This window comes from Bos taurus, chromosome 13 (assembly GCF_002263795.3).
Source record: "Bos taurus isolate L1 Dominette 01449 registration number 42190680 breed Hereford chromosome 13, ARS-UCD2.0, whole genome shotgun sequence".
Taxonomy (NCBI): Eukaryota; Metazoa; Chordata; class Mammalia; order Artiodactyla; family Bovidae; genus Bos; species Bos taurus.
This window is the reverse complement of record NC_037340.1, coordinates 54,422,043-54,439,427: the sequence shown is the minus strand read 5'-3', so window position 1 is coordinate 54,439,427 and position 17,385 is coordinate 54,422,043. Positions and strand designations below refer to the sequence as shown.

The following is a 17,385-nucleotide window of genomic DNA, read 5'->3' as shown; positions in this document are numbered from 1 at the left end:
CATAAATAACCAGCCCTGGGCGTCCTCCTTTGTATGTGGCTCTGCCAATGGCCAATTTGTTCTTCAGAAGTGGCCACGCTGGCCTGTCAATCAGCTCTTGCCGTAGGCACTTTTTGGTGATTAGAAGCCCCTTGGAGAGTGAGAACTCCAAATTAGTTTTAAATAAAAAATAAGAATATTCATGCTGTTGAACATCTAAAGGTAAGAGAAACAACAGAATCCAAACCAGCCAGCTTGGGTCCCCATGTTGCTGGCGGAGGGGGCTGCAGGCCCAGACCCACCAGGGATCGGGTGCAGGACAGAAGCAGGGGATCATCGGGGGATGGATGTGACCAGAGTCAGCCTGAGACACAGGCCAGTGGAGCACGGGATCTGCAGACTGTTTCCTGTCCACTCTGGGCCTTTGTGGGACATAAAAGCTCACCCAAGGATGGGGGGTGGGGAGCTGGTCTCCTTGAGAGGAGGACAAGTTCCCCTTGGAAGAAGTGACAAGGACACAGTGTCTCGGATGAGACTGCATGGGCATGCCAGCTTCTGTGTGCTGCCCGCTTTCCCCTCCTTCTCCCTCCCCATCCCTGGCCTCTGCTGCCTCTCCCCTGCCAGGATGAGCAGGTCCAGTGCCTGCTGCTATGTCATGTCTGCTGTCCTCCTCTCTGGAAGTCAGGGTGACAGCCTTGTGAACTCTTTCTGGGGTCCTTGCTGGGCTCCAGCCCCAGGCCCTGTCCAAGGTGCTGACCAGGCTCAGAGAAAGGCTTGGTCCCAGGCACATGAGCTGCCCTGGATTCACCTTCCTACAGTGGTGTCAACTGCTGTGGGGACCCTCTCACCATTGGTTCTTTACTCCTCACCTCTGCTTAGTGGGGACCCTAGCCCTACCCTCCCAACCTCTTGTCTCTCCACCAAGTTCATCCTTCCCTCATCCCTTCCTCTGCACCTGCTTTTCCTCTGCCTGGCTTGCCCACCCCATTCTCCCAAGCTCAGCCCAAGGTCACCTCCTCCAGGAAGTCTTCCTTCATCTCAGGCTAACTTATCTGATTACTGTCCATGCCAGTTCTCAATGGTGGGTTCTGCCAGGGTTCGCCTGTTCAGGCTCACAATTTGTCTTCAGCAGACAGCTGTACCTGGCACATGGAGATGCTTGATCATTAATGACTTTGATTAGTTTAGTCAGTTAATTGGTCAGGGTTAGGTCGTTAAGATCGATACCAACATCACCTCATCGTGGTGACTGTCTTTTTCAAATTTACCACTTTCACTGGTTTTAATGTTGTACAGTCAACACCTCTATCAAGTTGCAGAACCTTTTCACCACCCCAAAAGGATATTTGGTACCCATTTGTAGTCACCGCAACCCTCTCTTACCCCAGCTCCTAAGAACCAATAATCTACTTCCGTCTTCCTGGATTTGCCTCTTCCGGGCATTTTGTACAAGTGGAATCACACACTGTGGGGTCTCCTGTGTCTGGCTTTTCTCACTGATGGTAATATCCTCTGGGTTCATCAGGGTGTCACATGTAGCTGAGTAATAGCCCATGTCTAGATGAGCCCCTTCTGTTGGTTACTCCTCAGCTGGTGGGCATTTGGTTGATTCTGGTTTAGGCCCCTTTTCAGTACTCAGTAGCAAGAGGAGCATGTTGAGGGGCTGCAGAGACACAGGCGTCCAAAGTCCCGCGTCCCTGTTCTCAACTGTGACTGTCCTGGGAGCCTATGACCCACTCTCGGCCATCAGCCACTCCCGATTTCAAGAAGGACAAAGTGGTCCCTTCCCAAATGAAGTGAATTCTAACCTTTCAACCAGGGAGGATTGTGCCAGCCAGGACAGTGTCTGCTATCGCTGCTGCCCAGGCCTGTGCCTAGCGGCCCTGCAGTTCTCTGCTGAAGCGGCTGGCGTCCACATATGCCTGGCAGCGCAAGTCTCCCGTGAAACCCCTGAAATATAAAAATCTTAAATATTTTAGCAAATAAAAAAATTTTTAACTGTGCGGCCAGATGTCCAAGTTGAAAAAGTGCTTAAGGCGTTTGACTGATAAAAAGCCAGAGCCCACAGTAAGTGGGATTTAGAACAAGCCCCGAGGCAAGTGTGTGATACTAGAAACGTCCCGGCCCTCAGAGCGGTGCTCGGGCTCGGGCACGGAGGTTTGAAGGCAAGCGTCCATCTGTCGCACCGCGCGTCCGACACTCAACAAAGGCGTATGGATCTCAGCGCGGCCGCTTCTCTGCTCTGCAGCAGGCCCAGGCGGGACGTGTCACAGAGGAAGGGCCATCAATATTCATGGTCGGCAGGCACCTCTCCTCTCTTCCCTCTCTCCACTGTGTCAGCTCTCTGCTTGGGCTGCAAACAGCAACTCTGCCTTCAGAGTCTGCAGAAGCACCTGAGACACAGAGGGGCCCGCGAGGCCATGGCCCTCACGTGGGAGATGGAAGATCACCCTAGGCCCCTGTGAGGGCAGAGGGCAGAGCCCTCCCCAGACAGAGGAGGAGAGGGACTCAGGGAGGCCACAGTTCTCACCTGGGCAGAGAGGGGGGGTCAGCCCAGGACCTTGTGAAGGCAGACCCCTCCCCAGATTAAGATGAGAGAGGGAGAAAGGGGAGCCCCGAGGGGTGGGGTCCAGGGAGGGATGGGAGCCCCGAGAGGAGCATATACAGCTGAGAACTATGGAAATAGCAGAAAGCCTGAGCTCGGTTGGCTGTTTTTTAAATCCAGGGGTTGATTTCCAGCACTGCTCTCCAAGTGTAGCATGTGTAGCTCAGGAAGAACTAAACATGGGGTCTGGGATGGTGGGGACCATTGGCCTTGCCAATGGAGGGAGAGGGGAAAGAGCTGGGCCTTCTGGGTATGGATGGTCTGGTCTCATTTGCACCCCTGAGTTGCTGGTTCTGACTGTGCTGGTGACAGTGGTTTTGACCTGGAGCTCCCACCACCTGAGCCCAGTTGGGCCCCCTGTAGGGCCTGGTCCAGGCCTCTTGGGGGAGGGCCTCTTCTACCAATCCACCCTCCTTGACATCTGAGAAGCCCTGTACCTACGTGGCCTCCCCATGGCTGTATAGAGTCAGTCAGCACAGTTAGCTCCAGGGTCTGGCAACCAAGAATGAGTCCTGGGAGCTGATCCACGTGGGAGAGTTAAGGGTCTTGTCCTGGAGAACACCACGATTATTGGGAGAGTCACACACAAGCTGGAACTCCGCTCGACCCTTTACACCATGTCAGGGGACCCAGGTGAGTCTTTTGTACTAGGGCACTGCCCACCTGGTTGTCTGCTAGTCCCGTGGGCAGCTGGGGTGCACCTCCCAGCCCAGCAGAGTCTTAACCCATTTTACAAACCAGGACACTGAGGCTCCAGGTGGCCAATGGCCGATCCAGGCCTTGGGTCCTGCCTGGTCAGGGGCGCCCCATCTGTTGCTCACAACCTGCCTCTGTCCAGCCAGACCAGAGCATCTGCAGTGGGAAATGGCCTGTGGGCTGTTCCAGTCCCGGGACTCCTTCCGTGCCCAGAAGGGCACCCCTTCCAGAACATTCTAGCACAATCCACATTGAAAAAATAGAGATTAAATGAAAAGACAGAGGAAGTTTTATTATTGTAGCTTTTATATCACACTCTGAATGGCCACTCTTGTAATACAGAGTCATTATCACAATTAAACCCATTCCATTAAATAGCACAGGCGTTTATTACTGCCAATAAAGGACAACATCAGGGTACTGATGGAGCCAGCATATCGGGCGCTCTGCCTCCTGAGCACCTGGGCCAGACATCTGGGCTTGGGGGACTCACTGGAGAGGACTGGGGCCCTGTTGGGGTTCAGAGTCACATGTCATGTCTCCTTATTGAGTGCCTCCTGCTTATGAGCATGACCCAGGGGCTGAGGGGACAGTTAGCAGAGACCCTGAGAGAGAGGACAGCAGTTTGCTCTTGGAAAGGATTGACAAGGAGTTTCCTTACACGTGACCCCTTGTTGAGACAGTTGCATCCAACTCTAGCACTCAGAGCCTTGATGCTTAAAGAAATGAACATCTAAAAGTTGAAATCAGACCCTGTGATTGTGGGAACATTTTTACATGCAGGACAGGGTATCTTTTGGTGGTTTTCTTTCCATCCCTTAGAGTGACCTATGCTAGCATGATGGTTTTAAAATACATTTCCAGACTATTTGACAGTCCTCACCGCAGGAGAAGGCTTAATTCCCTCTTCTTGAGTGTGGCCTGGGCATAACTATGTGCGTCTAATGAATAAAAAGTGGTGGGAGGGGTGATTGTGATTTCTAAGATGATGTTACCCATCATCGTTTGCCTCAGGGACTAGCTGCCCCACGGCCACCATGACTCAAGACAGCCTTTCACCTGCTCCATTGTCTCCCACCTGTGAGACATGAGGATGGTTTTCCCAGGACAGCTAACACCTTGGGGTCCCCAGAGGGTCCAGTAGGCATGCCCAGCTTATGACTGTGTCAGGGTCCACGTGACCCTCCCACAACTCTGTGACATGGCTCCCAGTGATGCAGAGGCTGTGGGTCCATCTAGGCAGCTCTGTGCTGTTTCTGACGACCCATGGGCTGACCTGCAAAGAGGACGGTGGTGCTGTGAGCACCCTGGGGGCTGTGTGCACACAGTTGGCCAGGGGGCCTGAAGCAGCCACGATGGGCCCTTCCCTGCCCTCTTGAACCTCTGGGAGAATAAAGCCATGGAGGAGCCCTGGACTGCCCATGAAGGAGAGGTAGTACTGTGAGGGGTGATGGGGTCCTTGTATCCTCCAGGGTGGGCTTGGCCATGGCTTCTGCTGCTGCCATGGAAGTGCCCACAGACCTGGGCTGAACAGTAGAAACTTGCTCTTATGCAGTCTGGGGGCCAGAGGTGCTCAGTCAGGTGCGGGCAGGGCCACAGCCTCTGGAGACTCCAGGGAGCGTCAGCCTTGCGTGTGCCCACTCTGGCGGGAGCTGTCTCTCTGTGGCTCTTGTCACCGAGCTCCCTCTGCCTTCTCTCATGTGGACACATGTAACAGCACTCAGAGCACACCCAGATGAGTCAGATAGCTGCCTCTTCTCAGGATCCTTAGTCATGCCTATTGTGTGTCAACCAAAATTTCTGAAATGGAGACCTGATTGAAATGCTAGTGCTTACTTGAGGTTTATTAGGACTGCAGCCTGGGAGAAACAGATTCAAGAAGCACCTGAATTGTGTTCTGTCAGACCTCAGCATGGGGGGAGCTCATAAATGCAGAACCTGCAAGGTTACAGTCAGTTACGCAGAGAAGGGGACACAACCAAGCCAGACCTGTCACTATGCCTGTAAATGGGCAGTATCTGATGGAAGTACATGTGTGTGCATGCATGTACACACGTTAGCATTTGTGCAAATGCAAACATGTCTGGATACATGTATGCAAATATGAACACGTGTCTGGATATGTGTGTGCATGTGTGCAAATGTGAACATGTGTCTGAATACATATGTGCACGCTTGTGTGTGAGCATGTGTGTACAAATCTGCATGTGTGTGTAGTGTCTCAGGCACAGCCTGGGTTGGGGCAGGCTTCTTTGCATTCCTCCTCCCCCAGCAGGGCTGGCTTTGCAGGAGGCAGCCTGACCTGAGCGATGTGCCAGAAACCCAGCACTGTAATTCTCTAATTTCCATCCTGTAATTCTTAATCACTTGGGAGCCAGGGCCCCGTAGTTTCATTTTGCACTGGGACTGCTGTTCTGTAGCTCATCTGGCCCCCAGGAAACTGATGGAGTCTTAGGAGGCAGGGCTGCCAGGGTATCTGCAGCCACGTGAGTGACCTGGTCAGTGGGTTTCGGGGCTAAGTGTGCGGGGGCCAAGGACAGTGGCCAGAGCAGCAAATACCAACACAGGAAACCTGCTGCAATCTAAATTGAGATGATCAGGAAATGTGTCTTCAGTATTAAGTATGAACGATGCAGTTACTTCTGGAGAAGGCAATGGCACCCCACTCCAGTACTCTTGCCTGGAAAATCCCATGGACGGAGGAGCCTGGTAGGCTGCAGACCATGGGGTCTCGAAGAGTCGGACACGACTGGGCGACTTCACTTTCACGCATTGGAGAAGGAAATGGCAACCTACTCCAGTGTTCTTGCCTGGAGAGTCCCAGGAACAGGGGAGCCTGGTGAGCCGCCGTCTATGGGGTCGCACAGAGTCGGACACAACTGAAGCGACTTAGCAGCAGTAGCAGCATGCAGTTACTTCGGGCAGAGGCTTACTAAAATGACTTCCTGCTCTTTACCTGGGAAGCCAGCTGTGTGTCTGGCTAGGAGGATGCAGACCCTGCCGGTCTCCAGGAGTCATCTATCAGTGGGCACCCCCCAGCCCCGGCTCCTGGGCAGCTTTGTTTCTGTGTGGGATGGGCAGGCGGGAATAGCAACAGAGGAGTCTCCGGAGAGTGGCAGGGATAGTGCCACCCTGGAATTTTGGCTGCATTTAATATGTGTAATGGGGAGGAAGTGGGCCAAGGCCTGAGATTAGCACTCATCACAGATTCAGGGCAGCAGCCGTCCATCTGGACGCACTCAGGTGGGTCCAGTCCACGGCTCAGCCCACAGGCCTCGCCCACCAATGTCTGCTGGTCTTCATCTAATGAGTGATTCCGGATTAAAATGGGCCAGCAACAGGGCACTGATTTATATTAAATCTCCATAAAATGAAAATTGCAGAGACCTACTCAGGGTCATTCGTTATGCAAGGAAATTTAATCACAGTCCCATCCGAACGGCCCCGTGCCACCCGATGGATAATGGAGCTGCCATGTGGGGATTAGGAACGCATCCTGTTTGCTAGGACAGCTTCCCCTGATGTCTGTGCCTTGGGTCCCCACAGCCACCCCCCAGGACAAGGCAGGGTGTGTTGGGGCACTCAGGTCACCCCGGCAGCAGTGATTCACCCTGACCACAGCCCATGACACTCACTTTGCTCACTAGAACCTTCTCCATATTTTTCTCTATCAAAAAAGTACGACAGGAGGAAAAACAGACAAAATTCGAGCAAAAAACCCTGGGCCACATTCCCAGTTTGTGGAGACAGTGGTTGTGAGACATGGCCTCTCGCCTCCCCCTATTGGTTCATCTCCCCACTGTCACATCATCACACCTCCCAGGCAGGGCCCTGCCCACTACGCAAGCTTTTCCTGTCCCTCAGGAGAGTCCGAGGCTTCTGGCTGCTCTTCTGTGGTTCCCAGGAAGGGGCCGGGCATCTCCAGGTTAACGCTAACTGACAAGCAGCTTAGCGAGAGCCCTGGGCACTGGACTCACGGAAAAGTGATATCATGAGGCACCTGCCCGCCTGGCCCTCCTGCGGCCCCTCCCTGACCACTGCTGTCAGCCCCGTTTACTCAGATGCGCTGGCCCGGCCCCTCACAAGGACACGTGTGGACACCGGGCAGCTCAGAGGCCGGATGTGACCACTCTCCCTCACCTTTCCTGGGCCTGGACCACCTCACTGCCCCCACCTTGTCGGGGAAGCCATGCTCAGGTGTCCCTGGAGAGGACGTGTCTTTGGAAGGAAGAGTAAATGCAGGAGACAGAGGACTCCAGAGGGTGATTGGCATGGACGGAGCAGTGGATGCTGGACCTCCTTTATGGGGTGCCCCAGACGGCTGGCAGGGTCATCTTCAGAAACAACCCCATAAAGAGCAAAGTGGGGTGCTTGCGTCCCCCCAGAGCCTCTCCCACGACACGGCAGCTCATGCAGGGTGGTTTCTGCGACAATCAGGGTGGCCCCTGACTTTCAGAGACCAGTGCCCATGGTGGAGCAGTAGGAGACACCACCACCCAGCCCCCAATCTCCAGCACCATTGAGATCACCACCCACATAGCAGATGGTAACCTCTGCAAGCTTCAGACCCCCTGGGCTGAGTGACAGAGGCCAGGCCCCAACCCCACACCCTATGAATCCATTTAGGAGACATTCCTGAGAAAGTCACTGTAGGGCCAGACAGCAGGCCCGTGGTTTCAGGTCAGGCGAGCACAAGAGGGCTTTTGGGGTGATGGCTAGAGTGTGTATCTTGCTCTGCTGTGTCTCAGGCTGTATGCATTTACCCACATTCAATGAACTGCATCTAAGGGGTTCATTTTACTGGGTGCAAATTGCACCTCAATAAGCCTGACTTGAAAAAATCGAATTGTAGGTGTTAACAGAGCTCTCTGGAAATAGACTGGTGGGGAGGCAGTGGTTGTACGACCTTGTGAATGTTCTTAGTGCCAACAAATCATACACTCAAAAAGGGGTTATACAGTGTTTTATGTAAGTATGTTTCACCACAATAAAAAGATACAATAAAGGACTTCATTGGTGGTCCAGAGGTTAAGAATCCGCCTGCCAGTGCAGGGGACCTGGGTTCCATCCCTGGTCCAGGAAGACTCCACACATCTCAGGGTAACAAAGACTGCTCCCCCAACTACTGAGCCCAAGAATTCTGGAGCCCGTACTCCCCAAGGAAAAGCAATCCCCACTCCTGGCAGCTAGAGAAAGCCCTCTGGCAGCAACAAAGATTCAGTGCAGCCAAAAAAAGAAAAAAAAGATACAGGAAGCAGTAACCCCTTGAAGAATGAAGGGAATGCCCCTCGGGAGCATGGTACCCAGTTGCCCTCTCATCTTTTCCTGCAGGCTCTGCAGGGGGCCTAAGGGGGTGGGGGTGGGATCTTCAGCAAAGGGTCACTGTGTCTGTGATCCCAGACACTGGCCATGACCTCCCTGGTGGGGAGCACAGTTGGCACTGATGAAGCCTTGATGGGGTGGGAGCGGGGGAAGCTGCTTCTCAGGACCCCCACTCAGTCCTCCTGAGGCACAGGGTCCCTGGACGGAGGGGAAAACGGGTGCTGGGCTCTGCATCCTGGCCTTGGTGCTGGGCTGATGCTCACTGGGCCTCAATCGTGTCTGTTCATTTGTGGTTATTTTGGAAACACTGTTCCTTTCCAGACACGGTGGGCGGAGGAGCAGTTGAAAGCCAAAGGCCTTGTTTCAAAAACGTCTTTAGCAGGTCTGCGGCTGTAATGAGCCAGTTTAATGAAGTCAGTATCCTTGAAAGTTCATCCACATCCCTCATCCGTCAGCATGGCCACTTCCCAGCACGACATTAATTAGCCGCGGCGTTCCCTGCAGTGCAGAGAGAGGTGAGAACGACAGGTGTGGGGACCTATGGCCCTTCAAAAGCACTGTTTAACCAGCGTGTTAAACAGAAAACAAGAGCAAACCTGCCGACAACATGCTGATTAGTAGGTGTTGACCCCTGCCCAACGTTCCTGCAGCTCCAGCAGCGGCCAAGGCCTCCTCCCTCTCAGCTGGCTCCCCTCTGCCTCTGTTGAAATCGGGCTGGGCTACAGGTTAAGTGGCGTGGGTCGGGTGCTGGGGCCGGCCAGGCTGGGGGACTCAGGACATGACCGCAGCTCAGGGAACACTGCCCTCACCCCCGTCTCTGCAGAGCCCCTTCAGACAGTGGCCACATTCGGCCATCCAGGCTCCCTCACGGTGAGGATGTCCCCTGAGGCCCAGTGGCAACCTCCCCTCAGGTCCTGCCCGCTGACCTACAGAGCTGTCTCACCCACCTTCCACAACAGCCCCCTCCCACCCCTGAAGGGCACCTTGTGGCCTTGGCAGAGAGGAAACCGTCTACAGCGTGACTCGTCTGTACATGCACTCATGGACGCAAGTGTGCTCACCTGAACGTACTCACGTTCAGGTGATGCTTGGGCAGACAGCATGGTTGCCCCAGGCTGGCTCCAGACTGGGCTGAAAGGGGATGGTCAGCTGTTCTCCTGGATCAGGTGTTCCCTTTCCAGACCAGCCAGGCCTTCCCAAAACAGAGGCAACCAGCGCTGCACTGGCAGTGAGCAGGGTCATGAGACCCTAAACCTGCAATATTTGAAGGAATGTGTTTGTTAGGGGAGGAGGGCTTGCCAAAGGGAAGGGAGGGTTATAGTCTCTTCTCCCCAGAAGTAGCTGCAGCAGAGAGATGGACAGGGAGAGACAGAGAAAGAGAGAGAGAGAGGGAGGAAATGAGCCAGGCTGTGTGTGCAGGGGGCCTGGGGGTAGCTTCTGTTCCGTGGAAGCAGCCCTGGGACATTTGAGGACGGCACTTTCATCCCATCTGGCAGCCCCAGGTCCCTGAGGTGGGGGGGGGGGGAGGTGTGGAGCTCATGGAAAGCTCTGGAACATCACTGCTGACCCTGAACCCAGAAGGGCTCAGGGTGGATGAAGAGTAGTGTTTTCACATCCAGGAAGCAGGTTACAGACTTCACATTAATTTTGGAAACCCAGACTCCTGCATGTAAAATAAACACCTTCCCATGAGTCTGTGATGCCTCAAAGGAAGCCCTGCCGTCTTAGACCCTCAGTAGTTCGAGGGTGGCTGAGGGCCGGGCAGCTGTGCTGCTCAGGGAGACGCTGGAAGGACAAAGAGTCTTAATGCCCAGAGGCTTGAGATCCAGCTCCTCCCACCCACAATCTGGGCACCGCGGGCCAGAGAGCAACTTACGGACAGTGGGGTTTCTGTGCCCCTGTTACCAAGCCCCTGAACGTGTCCACTCCTGAGTGGTGAGCTGGCCCCTATCAAGCTTTCGGTCAGCATCCAGGCTGCTCTACACAACCATCCTGGAACCTGGAGTGACTTTGGCAGGGGGGACCTGGCTTCCCACCTGCTCGGTGATGACTTGGGACCACATCGAGTGAGCCTGTCTCTGGACCCCTGGCAGGTGCAGGCTGGGCCCAACCCAGACCTATCACCCCACATGCATGAGGCACTGAGACCGGCCACTCATTCCTAAGGATCTTGTAACTTGGGTGCCGTCTGTGGTCAAAGGCAGGCATGCAGGCTGGTGCCCCGAGCCAGCAGCTGCGGAGTGACAAAGGCGGCAGAACGCATCCTGGCAGATGCCTCGAGGCCGTCCAAGAGCCCCATGGGTCCCTATGGCATCTTGGGACTGGAAGCCAGGTTCCCAGGCTGGCCTTGGCCTCATTAGGGCAGCGAGGCTGTCCACGTGGAACTGGGGAGACTGCGCTGCCGTCAGGCCGAATCAGGGCCCCCAGGAAAGCAACTGACTGTGGACTCATCACTTTAGACAAAATGGAGCTTGGAGGCGAAGCCAGGCTGCTGGGAAGGCTGGGCTGCTTCCAACATGCAGGCAAGCTGCTCCCGCAAGGACTTCCCTCACTCCCGTGCCCGGCGGCAGCACAGCGCCATGCAGGGCTGGCACCCCAGGAGGCCTTGTGGGTCGTAGGGGGCAAGGCCACATGGGTCTCTGTGATGCATTCAGGGGGGTGTGCCCCCAGGAAGTGCGGACCCAGACACGGGGGGCCACAGAGCATCTTCCCTTTGTGTCCCTATCGGGCACCAGCCGGGAGTCCCGCAGAGCCGAGACAGCGAAACGTACTCATTTACAAACTCGATCCCCTCATGTTAACCTCCAGAATAACTCTGGCCACCTTCCCACTCACAGCCACACTGAAAAAACAGCTTTTATACCATGATATGAACGCATATGCCTCAGGCACTTCGGGCTGGGAAGAAGATGGCACAAGTCACTTTTTAAAATGGGGTAAACACCAGATCAAAGGTTACTTTGCTAATTATTTCAGCTGTCCTGCATTATGGTAACGTGGGTTTTGCTCCTTTGAGGTTAAATGTACAAATGTGTATTAACTCTCTGATTTTATGAACAGACCTGGGGAGTTGGAACATCGAGTTACAAGCCCAAAGAGGCAATTGAGGGAGAAATTATTTAATCCATCATAAATCCCTCTATCCCATCCCTTCAAATGGGATGCCCAAAGGGATTAAAGACTAAAAACATATCCCAGGCAAATTCACATGATAAAATTGCTGTAATCACTCTCTGCTGGATTAAGCAGGGCCCGGAGCCTCTGCGGAGCAGGGTCCACTCAGGCGCCAAGGGAGAGGCAGGCTGGCTGGGCCATGCGGAGTGATGGCTGGTGCATTTCCCCATCAATTCAGGAAAACATGTATCTGTCCTTTGTGAGGCAGAACTTCTTTTAATGCTCCCAAACTGCAAAGAGACAGACAGGCGTATTTGGCAAAGCAAGCATCTGCACTGGGACACTACTCAGCTTACTTGTAAGGGAAAATGAGGCTCCGGGAGGTTTCCATGACCTCTGCAGATGTGAAAAGGAAACCTCATCTTTGGGATGAAGTCAGCAAAACGAAACAATGGAAGCCATGTGTGTGGTGCTCAGGGGTCCATCCCTGAGCTCATGGGGGCTGGATGGCTTCTGTGAAGTCCACGCTCCTGGGCTCTGGGGGCAGAGCCTGGTGTAGGTAGAGTTCTGCCCCCGGAGTCTGGGCGCCCTTACCTGTTACTGGAAACTGGGATGCTGTTTTAGGTACATGAATTTCCTACCAAGAAAAGAATGATCTTTGGGCATAAAGTGTGTTGGGCACTATCAGAACCAAAAGTGCTGGAGCCACACCCGTCATGTCAGTCAGTAAATGAAAATGAGGTGCAGGACTGTGATCAAGTAATTTGCCTCTCTGACCCCGGCCAGAGTCCCCGTGGAGCCACTGGGCTTGAGAAGCCTGCCCCAAGCTGCCAGGAGCCGGGCTTCTCAGGCTCGTAACCTGAGTGTGAAGGAGTCTTGGTCCGAGAATGACTCATGTAAGCAGTCAGTGTGGTCGAATCCTTCATCTGTGGGGTCAGCAGAGGAAGAGGCTCTGCTGAATCAAGACAGCCCCTTGGCCACAGCAGGGAGGACCCCAGGGTCACTCCACTGGCTCCCCAGGAGTCAGTGTGGATGGCCTATGCAAGGCTGATGTACAGCAGAAACCAACACAACACTGTAAAGCAATTATTTTCCAATTAAAAATAAAAATTAAAAAACTGCACTTTGAATGCTTTATGCTTTTATCATCTTGAGCTGCTATCTCCACCACTTGATGGAGGAGTGGCCACTGGGCACTTGAAATGGGCTATCCCGAACTGACATGGGCTCTGAATGCAAGACACGCTGGATTTTGAAGACTCAGTACAAAAAAATGTAAAATATTTCTCTAGTAATTTATATTTTCCTAATAATTAAAAAATACTGATTACATGTTAAAATGATAATAGCTGGGCTATGTTGGAATAAATAAGTCATTAAAGCTAATTTCATTTACTTTTATTTTCTTTACACAGCCACCAGAAAATGTAAGATTCTATACATAGCCAGCACTATCTGTGTTGGGCAGCCCCAGTTTTAAAAGGCTTGCCTTAATATCTTGCTCCTCCAAGAATCAACCCTGAATATTCACTAGAAGGACTGATGCTGATGCTGAAGCTCCAATACTTTGGCTACCTGATGTGAAGAGTCGACTTATTGAAAAGACTGATCTCTCATTAATGTTGGGAAAGATTGAGGGTAAGAGGAGAAGGGGGCGACAAAGGCTGGATGGCATCATTGACTCAATTGACATGCGTTTGAGCAAATTCCAGGAAACAGTGAAGGACAGGGAAGCCTGGCATGCTGCAGTCCATGGAGTCTCAAACAGTCGGACACGACTGAGTGACTGAACAATTTTTGAAAATAAGCTGTGTCAAACCTGAGCTCCAAAAAGCTCTTTCCCACTGAATTCCTCCCCTGTCTCCGCCCCCGCCTGCCCCCTGTTCAGGAGGGAGCTCTGGGTTAGGCGCTGGGTGATGAGTTTTCTCAAGTTAATTCACAGCAACTCATGCCACCCCTGCAGGAAAATGAGCCTTAGAGGAAGACACCAGAACCCCCACCAGAAGCTCCCAGAGTTCCGGGCTCACAAACAGGCACCTCTGGCTGGTTATATTGGGGGTGCACAGGCCATGGAGGGGTCAGACCCTTCCTGTTGGGAATGTTCTTCCAATGTCTAGGTTGTCTTAGAATGAGGAGTTTTGTCATGTAAACTTGGGAGAAGCCAAACAAGCATTCATTTTAATATTTCAGATTGCATGATTAGCGGCTGCTGTTGAGAAACCCACCTAATTTCACTTTAAAAAACTCCTTCACTCAACCCCAGGGAACAGCATGGCTACCATTTTGGGAGGACATGGATAAACATGTTTGCAGATTTTAAAAATATTTAAATTTAACTTTTACTTAAACAAAGTTATTGGAAGAATTTACTTTAATGGTTATTTTTAAAATTTGTTATCTTTCACCTAGAGGGGCAGAGAAATTTTTTTCTTCACCTTTTTCTTATTGTGTGGCTGTGTTAGTTCCTCAGTTGTGTCTGACTCTTTGCAATCCCACGGACTGTAGCCTGCCAGGCTCCTCTGTCCATGGAATTCTCCCGGCAAGAATACTGGAATGGGTTGCCATTTCCTACTCCAAGGGATCTTCCCAACCCACAGATTGAACCTGGATGTCCTGCATCGGCAGGTGGATTCTTCACCATCTGAGCCACCAGGGAAGCTCTTTTTCTTACTGTCTGGTGTATTTGCTGAGTGGCTGCTTACAGGTCAGTTGTCTGTGTCTTAGAGACTTCTTAGACTGCTTTAGAAGCACGTGGCCCAAACTGACACAACTCTCAGAACACTGAAATTATGAGTTCTGTCACAAGTGAACACTATTTAATTCGATATTAAAATTTCATCATATTATTTTAAAAAATTAGTTGAAATCAAATACTTTATTCTGAATATAAATGATGTGCTAAACATGTCTGACTTTAGAATAAGCAGCTCTGTTTCAGATTATAAGTAACTAATTTATAAAGTTGATTCAGAGTCACTTTGAAATGACCCTAGAAGTTAATGACACTCGGATTGCAGTTATCTAAAAGGCATTTGAAACACACTTTCCAACACTCAGTTTTTAGAATGTGCAAAACTGATAAACTAGTCTGTTATGGGGGGAAAGACAATAAAAAATAAATATGGACATTAGCAAAAACCAGTATTAAACATATGTCTTTATGAATAAGACTTAATCACACACTTCATTTTGCAAATACAAAAGGGCCTTTTGAGATGTATTAATTAAAGTTAACCGCTGTAGACAGGCCGCTTTGTAGGGCCGCAGTCCTCTCCCTATTAGCATAGCATTAACGACAGCCGCGGAAATTGGGTTAATAAAGCCGGGTATTGTGGCAGAGCCGGCGAGCGCAAACCGGTGAGCACAGCTCGGTCCCTCTGGGAGGCCCAGGCTGTGCGCGGCGCGTGGACCCCGGCTGGTGGCAGAGTTCTGAGTTGAGAATTGCCTTTAAAGAGATCCCATCACCGTGATCATTGGCCAGGGCGTGCCCCAGCAGCATGTACTCACCGGGGCCGGGTCACCTCTCCCAGAATTGTGCGGGGTCGGTGGAGAGGGGCCTTGGCCTGTCACCAGGGCTAAACTAGGCCCTCCCCTGACACCCCAGGAGCCCTCCTCCATGCAGCCGCCTTTAAGCAGAGGGCGCATCTCGGTCTCCATACAGCGTCACCAGGGCCGCGCCAGGGCGGTGGTGCCTGGAGAGTCCAGGGGCTGCTTAGGGACAATGGGAAGCAGCCGGCGTCAACGTCCGCTCACCCAGAGGTCAACATCTCCAGGCAGGCTAGAAAAGAAACGTAACAGACGGGAAAGGCGAAAAGCTACCAACCGGGGTCTTCTTGCGTCCGCGGTCTAGCTCCCTTGCAACCACAGTTGCGGGACCCGGTTGGGGAGCATCCGGCAGTTCCGCTCCTGCGGCGCGGGGAGGGGGTCATGGAGCCGGCGGAGGCGGAACACGTCCATCCAGAGCGCGGCCTTGCGGTTGGCAAGACGGCCGACGGAGGCCAAACATGACCCCCGAGAGGGCCGGGACCCGGGCTACCCTCCGTCCCTGCGCTCTGAGAGCCCCCAGGTGGGTCTGGGGAGGACCACCCCCGCGGGGATCGCGCCAATCCCTGTTCCCGCTGCGACCCCGGGTTTCTTTTTGAGGCTGAGCGGTGGCGCCCAGACAAATACGGTTGGTCAGCCTCGTCCTGTCTCCAGGATCGATGGCTGGCGACGTCCGGAGAGTGCCCAGGGGCGCTGCAGGATCTAGGACCTGGATTCCAGCACCCCGTTGTCCGGTCCAGTCCCACTCCCGGCTGGGCTTTGCTCTTCTGTTCCGCCGGCCCAACTGCTCAGCGCACAAGGGCTGGAAGCGAGGTGCGGCGGTCTTCCCATGAGCGGAGTCCAGTGGGGGAGGGTGGCAGTCATGGGGGCAAGGTAAAATAAAGGACGCGTGCGGAAAGAGGGACGGCCCAGGGCCCTTAGGGCTTCTCGTTACAGTGTTTGCAAAGCGCCGAGGGCGTCCCGGAGAAGGCGGCGCACTTGTCTGGACAGGGCAGCGCGGCGCTGGCAGAGAAGGGGTACAGTGCAGCCTGGCCGAAGGGTGTCAAGGGCGCGGCGGCCACCGGCGTGGCCAAGCCCTGGCCGTGGTTGAGGTAGGCCACGAGGCGCCGCATCTCGTCCAGGGCCTGCGCCTGCATGAGGATGTAGTTCTTGGCAAGCAGCAGCGTGGCGATCTTGGAGAGCTTGCGCACCGACGGGCTGTGCGCATAGGGGATCACCGCGCGCAGACCGTCCAGGGCGTCGTTCAGGTCGTGCATCCGCCGGCGCTCCCGGGCGTTGATGCTCAGCCGCAGGGACCGCTGCTCCCGGGGCCGCCGCCGTCCGTCCGCCGCGCTCCCCGGCCCGCGCCGCCGCCTCCGCCGCTCGAAGGCGTCGTCCTCGTCCCCGCTCTGCTCGCCGCTGCTCTCGGCCGCCGCGGCCGGGACTCGGGGCGCAGACGCCGCGGGGAGGTCACTTCCCGTGCCCGGCATGCCGTAGCCCCGGGCCGCCTCCGGCCCCCGGGCCGCCCCGTAGGCGAGGCCCGCCGCCGCGTAGCCGTGGCTCAGCTCCAGGTACGCGTCCCCCGACAGCGACTTGAGCTCTGCCATGGCCGCGCCTCTGGGCCCGAGGGCCCGCCGGGCGGGCAGGTGCTCCTACGGCCCAGGCCGTGCTGCCCCAGGGTCCGCGGTCGCGCTGGCCGCCGGCGCCGCCTCGGTCCCGCTCCCGGCTCGCGCGTCCGTCCGGCAGTCAGTCAGTCCCCGAGCCTCCCAGGGCCTCGGCCCCGCCTCTTGGTCGCCTCCCCCTCCCCCTTCTCCCCTCCCCCTCCTATTCCGTCTCTTTCTCTCCTACCGCCCCCGACCCCACCCCCACCTCTCGCGGCCGCGCGCTGGGCTGGGCTGGGGAGCGCTTTACCTCACACTCGCGCCGCCACTCCCCCTTTAAGGTGCGGAGGCGCCCGCTGGGACTTCGCAGCCGTCCAATCAGAGGGGACCTGGTGACCGCCTCTTTCCGGAGCCTGGCCGCTTAGGCGGCGCAGACCGACGGCCAAGGGTGGGAGAGCCGCCAGGATGAGGGAGCCGGGGGCCTGGTTGGAGACAGTGGTGGACGCGGTGGACGTCTCCGCGTCTCAGCGCTGCCTCCTGCCGCTC

The 17,385-nt window shown here is 54.5% G+C and overlaps 1 protein-coding gene across 1 annotated transcript; it reads right to left on the bottom strand.

Annotated features, from left to right (window-relative positions):
* Positions 1-14,607: 14,607 nt before the first annotated feature.
* BHLHE23 (basic helix-loop-helix family member e23) lies at positions 14,608-17,167 on the bottom strand. Its single transcript, XM_015474241.3, has one exon. The coding sequence runs from the start codon at positions 16,843-16,845 to the stop codon at positions 16,177-16,179; it is 669 nt and encodes a 222-aa protein (XP_015329727.1). The 5' UTR covers positions 16,846-17,167; the 3' UTR covers positions 14,608-16,176.
* Positions 17,168-17,385: the final 218 nt, after the last annotated feature.

What these genes read in the sequence shown, in the direction of transcription:
- BHLHE23 (XM_015474241.3), bottom strand. Translation starts at nt 16,845, where the DNA reads ATGGCAGAGCTCAAGTCGCTGTCGGGGGACGCGTACCTGGAGCTGAGC.